Genomic DNA, 4,919 nt, shown 5'->3' with positions numbered 1-4,919 from the left:
GGGGGGGTTAGTCACCTAGAACTTAAAATTAGAACTAGGATAATATGTGGGGTAAATTTTTAAGCTGTTAGTCACATAGAACTAAAACTAGAACAAAATTTTACAGTGTTAGTCAAGTAGAACTCTAACAAAACTATAATTGGGATAATGGTTCAAAATTATCCCATTTTTTTTATTTTTCTATACAAAAATGAGAGTTCTAGTCTGTCAAATTATTCCAAATTTTAGCTTGGAACTAGGTGGTAAAAAATTAGAATTCATATTATTTTGTTATTTTTTATATTTCTTTTTTCTTTACTTCTTTCCTATTATGGTTATTACCATCATTAGACCATCATTATAATAATAATTGTCAATATCTTATAGTCTAATCAAAAGTTATTTAATAGTAAAGAACATTCTTGTAAGCAATTATCAATCAATAATAGTAAGTTTAAAATACATAAATAATATCTATATCTTCAAAATGCATAAATATATTTTTTATGATTATAAAAATTTATCCCACGTTATTTTATCAAAATATCCCGCTTCACAAAATTGTTCCTATTTATCCCACTAAAATACCCCACTAGCGAAAAATTATTCCACTTTAATAATTATCCCATTTTACATGAAAATGTCCCAATTGACTAACAGCCCCTACATACTTAATGTTTGTCCGAACTACCAGCGTTTAAGGGCTATTCTTAGCCGTTTACCAAAAGATGCGCGGGACAATTTGGAGATTTCCACTACCATGAAAAGCTGAGAATAGTATGCTCGTATACATGCTGTTTTTATAAAATTTATATTCTATTTGTGTGATCGCTAAAGTACTCTTGGCTACTCTGTGCAGCTAAAATGACACATATTCCAGTTATTTGTTATTTTCTAAACATATGTCAATCATCAAATCTTACAATGATATGGATTATATCACATTAATAACATAATATCTAAGAACGTGGAGGAATACACCAATATCTATATACTCCAAAATATACATCTGCAGATAAATATAAATATGAGAAATGACATTTGTTGGGGTTTGTGTAGTTATTCTATCAGAACGCCCCCACGTACGGACAATCTGAACCATTCAGTTAGTTGATAGCAGAGCAATTTGGTCATTTCATTATCCCTATTGGGTTCATTATCCCTATTGGAGTTATAAATGGCTACGAGCTTACCGTATAAGAGTGTGCCTATGCGATGGATTGTTTTCTTTAATTAACTAAAAGGTGCATAAATGGGCTTATAATTCCCAGGCCCAAAACCACAGTGCTCCGATTACAGCTCTCTAGTGGATCAGTGTTGGAAATTACGTATCCGCACTCATAACGGGTCGGATCTCCCAACAGAATAAAACTGCCCGTTTATTCCTCACTCGATTCCGTTACCCCCGCCACTTCTCTTCTAGGGTTTTTCCTAGGGTTTTAGTAAGCTCACACCCAAAATCAATCGCGATGGCTACCAGTCTCCTCGAAACAAGTCCATTCTCCGAAGAAGAAGACGACGATGACGAACAAGACCCAAAGATCGAAGCTTGGGGCGATTGGGAATCCGACGGGGACGAATCGCCTCCCGATTACTTGTGCTTGCTGTGCGATTCACGATTCAATTCGACTGAGAATTTGTTCAATCACTGCAAGTCTCAACATTTCTTTGATTTTCATGGAATGGTTAGAGATTTGGGATTGGATTTCTACGGTTCGATGAAGCTCATCAACTACATCAGATCTCAGGTCAATCTTTAAACACTCTCGTTCTCTTTCTTTGTAAACAGCTACAAAAAATCTCAACTTTTTTTGGCGTCCAGGTTGCTGGGAACAAAGATGCCCAGGCTCATTTGCATGAGCTGGTTAGATATGAGAAGAATGGGAAGTTAGTTTGGGACGATGATGTGTATCTCAAGCCTTTTATGGTGGATGATGCGCTATTGCATAGTTTTCTCGGCGACAACGATGATGATGATGATGATGATGACTGTAGTGAAATGATTAGTAGAGAGGATGTCATGAAAGAGTTGGCGATTGATGGAGATTTGGCTGAAAAAGAGGTTTTGATAGAGAGCATACGTAAAGATTTTGATGAAATTATGCCTAATGGAAGTGGACATAAGAATCAGAAAGATAAGCAACTAAGGGTTTCGGTTGCTAATGTTGCTGCTAGAGAAATTAAGAACGTGAATGAAAACTATTTTGGAGCTTATGGCTCTTTTGGGATTCATAGAGAGATGCTCAGTGACAAGGTAAACTGGTAAATTAGGAAGTTATGGGGCTTGAAATGTTTTATTGAATTGTGTTTAGTAGAATTATTTATTATTATGTTACTAAATTAATGAAGGTTTGTTATGTTATTATAAACAGGTCAGAACCGATGCTTTTAGAGATGCAATTTTGCGTAATCCTTCTCTATTGAAGCAAGCAACTGTTTTGGATATTGGTTGTGGCACAGGAATTCTAAGGTAAACCTTTATTTGCCCATTTTGATTGTATTATTTTGTGTGGGAGTAACTCTTCAATTTATAGTTCATGTAAAAGAATGGATTACGATTTTTTTTGTGAACGTGATATTGAGTAGTATGTTCGGATCCTTGATACAACATAGAAGGTGGATTAAGAAATTGCGTATGCAGATTAGAAATATTGTTTCATGGTTTGGCATTTTAAATACTACCATGAAGAATAATCTAGAACCATTTACACTCTCATTATATTTTTATCTAAGTTTGAAGTTCCACAAGACCTCAGGCATGGACTCACTTTACAATTTTTAGTCTATTTGCAGCTCAAGCTGGGGCTTCGAGGGTAATTGCAGTTGAAGCAAGCATGAAGATGGCTTCAGTGGCTACTCAGGTGGAGCTTCTTCATACTATTGTTTGAATGCTATCTTTGATTATGTTTTCTACACCATTTAATAGCTTATGTATGCACAGATTGCAAAAGATAATGGCTTGTTATCAGAGGAAGGCAGAAAAGGAGAGGAAAAACAGAATTCTGGTGAAATCAGTGTAGTGCAGACTATGGCAGAAGATCTTGACAAATGTATACAAATTCAGCCTCATAGTGTCGATGTGTTAGTGAGTGAATGGATGGGCTATTGTCTATTGTATGAGTCAATGCTTAGTTCAGTTCTCTATGCACGTGATCGTTGGTTAAAACCTGGTGGAGCCATTCTCCCGGATACTGCGACAATTGTAAGACCCCCAATCATAATTTTATCTGTATTTGTATGTGAATCTTCTACTTCCAAACTTGAGCTAATAGTTTCTGTGCCTTCTTTTAAGTTCATTGCTGGATTTGGGAAAGGTGGAACAAGTTTACCCTTTTGGGAAAATGTGTATGGTTTCAACATGTCGTGCATTGGCAAAGAAGTTGTAGAGGATGCTGCTAAAGCCCCCATTGTTGATGTAGTGGATAGTAAAGATATAGTAACGAAATCAGCTGCACTCAAGGTAAGTGACTGTTCCTTAGATTATTTATACTGTTCTGTTATCGGTTGTCCGGCTAGTATCATAATACTGCTATAAGATGCCACAGCTGTAGAAGCTTTACACCACGGGGCTAAAACTTAGGATAAACAAGGCATATTCCATATCATATTATAATATATTAAGAGCAAGAAAGTCTCTGCATGGCTGTTGCAGTTTGATAGTTGGTATCACTCTTATCTGGTTTTTGCTTCTAACTCAATTTCTCAGTTCCATCTAAGTTCCTTTCTCAAATGCACTGCAGAAGGTTTGAGCAGATAATCTTAGATTTGCCACTGGAATCAATTTAAAGGGACTGATATGCATGCTTAACACTAATTACTTCGGATTGTAAAAAACCTTAACTTCCCTCAGAGGATATCTGAGTCTGGGTAAAACCATCAAATAAACAAGTTCACCCTTCTCCAAATTTATGTCCAATAGCAAAAACCTGCATGAGTTAATAATTCATTTGACTACATGGTTTACCCTTTCATGGACCATCCTACCTTAACCCCACTTGGAAAGCTTTACATTACATTTTTCATGGTACAAAGTCACGTACGTCATCTTTTATTCCCTTTTGACCTTTCTTTTTGAACCTTTGATGTGTATAAAATGCAATAATCCCTGAGTTTTAGCCTTTTACCTTTCAATATTTTTCTGCTTTTATTGAAGCCCATATAAAATTTTCCTTCAGCTAGGTATTTTACATCAGGGTACCTTATCAAAGCCGAATCAGCTATTTGCAAATTTAATCTACATGCCAACTTTCATAGATTGACAATACTACATAAGACCTTACGTTACTATCATTTCCTTTGCCGTTCCAGTTCTTGGATCTGGCGACCATGAGCCCGGACGATATGGACTTCACAGCAACCTGCGAGTTGGAGCTCAAACCCAACCTTCAAGAAACCACCAGCGTCGAAAAATCAAGAACAGTCTGGTGCCATGGAATCGTCCTCTGGTTTGAGACAGGTTTCACGAGCAGATTCTGCAAAGAGACGCCTGTTGTCCTGTCCACATCTCCATACGAGCCAAGAACTCACTGGTCCCAAACCATCTTCACTTTTCGAGAACCGATAGCAATGGCCACAGAAAATCATGCCATCTCTGACTCTGCTGTGGCTGTTGGCTCTGAGGGTTGTCCTGCTGTCAGGATTAGGTCGAGGATCAGCATTGTTCGATCATCACAACACCGAAGTATAGATGTATCCATGGAGACTACTGGGATTGGCTTTGATGGCAGGAAAAATAGTTGGCCAGTTCAATTGTTCAACTTGTAATTCAATTGTATTTTAGTCATCTTTGATCTGATGAAAACTTGGCATATTTGCACTTGTGCGTTGATAACTGATTCATTTTTACTCTTGTAATTTGAAGTCACGAAACCAGTGTGCATTGTGCAAGGTCATACAGATTTGAATAATCTAGTAAAATAAGGAACCTTGCATGAATTCAA

At 36.8% G+C, this 4,919-nt stretch overlaps 1 protein-coding gene across 1 annotated transcript; it reads left to right on the top strand.

Annotated features, from left to right (window-relative positions):
• On the top strand, positions 1,374 to 4,919 carry LOC109849200 (probable protein arginine N-methyltransferase 3). Its single transcript, XM_020419017.1, has 7 exons — positions 1,374 to 1,727; positions 1,802 to 2,233; positions 2,352 to 2,449; positions 2,762 to 2,840; positions 2,921 to 3,181; positions 3,272 to 3,439; positions 4,288 to 4,919. The coding sequence occupies exons 1-7, from the start codon at positions 1,449 to 1,451 to the stop codon at positions 4,741 to 4,743; spliced, it is 1,773 nt and encodes a 590-aa protein (XP_020274606.1). The 5' UTR covers positions 1,374 to 1,448; the 3' UTR covers positions 4,744 to 4,919.

The sequence above is a fragment of the Asparagus officinalis genome, chromosome 7 (assembly GCF_001876935.1).
Source record: "Asparagus officinalis chromosome 7, Aspof.V1, whole genome shotgun sequence".
In the NCBI taxonomy this organism is placed as follows: Eukaryota; Viridiplantae; Streptophyta; class Magnoliopsida; order Asparagales; family Asparagaceae; genus Asparagus; species Asparagus officinalis.
Note: the sequence above shows the minus strand (reverse complement) of the source record. Positions and strands in the feature narration are given on the sequence as shown.

Bases quoted from the DNA above. Each gene is read 5' to 3' on its own strand.
- LOC109849200 (XM_020419017.1), top strand. From the start codon at position 1,449: ATGGCTACCAGTCTCCTCGAAACAAGTCCATTCTCCGAAGAAGAAGAC. The intron at 2,841-2,920 runs GTGGAGCTTCTT...ATGTATGCACAG, and splicing joins TGGCTTCAGTGGCTACTCAG to ATTGCAAAAGATAATGGCTT. The intron at 3,440-4,287 runs GTAAGTGACTGT...TTGCCGTTCCAG, and splicing joins CGAAATCAGCTGCACTCAAG to TTCTTGGATCTGGCGACCAT.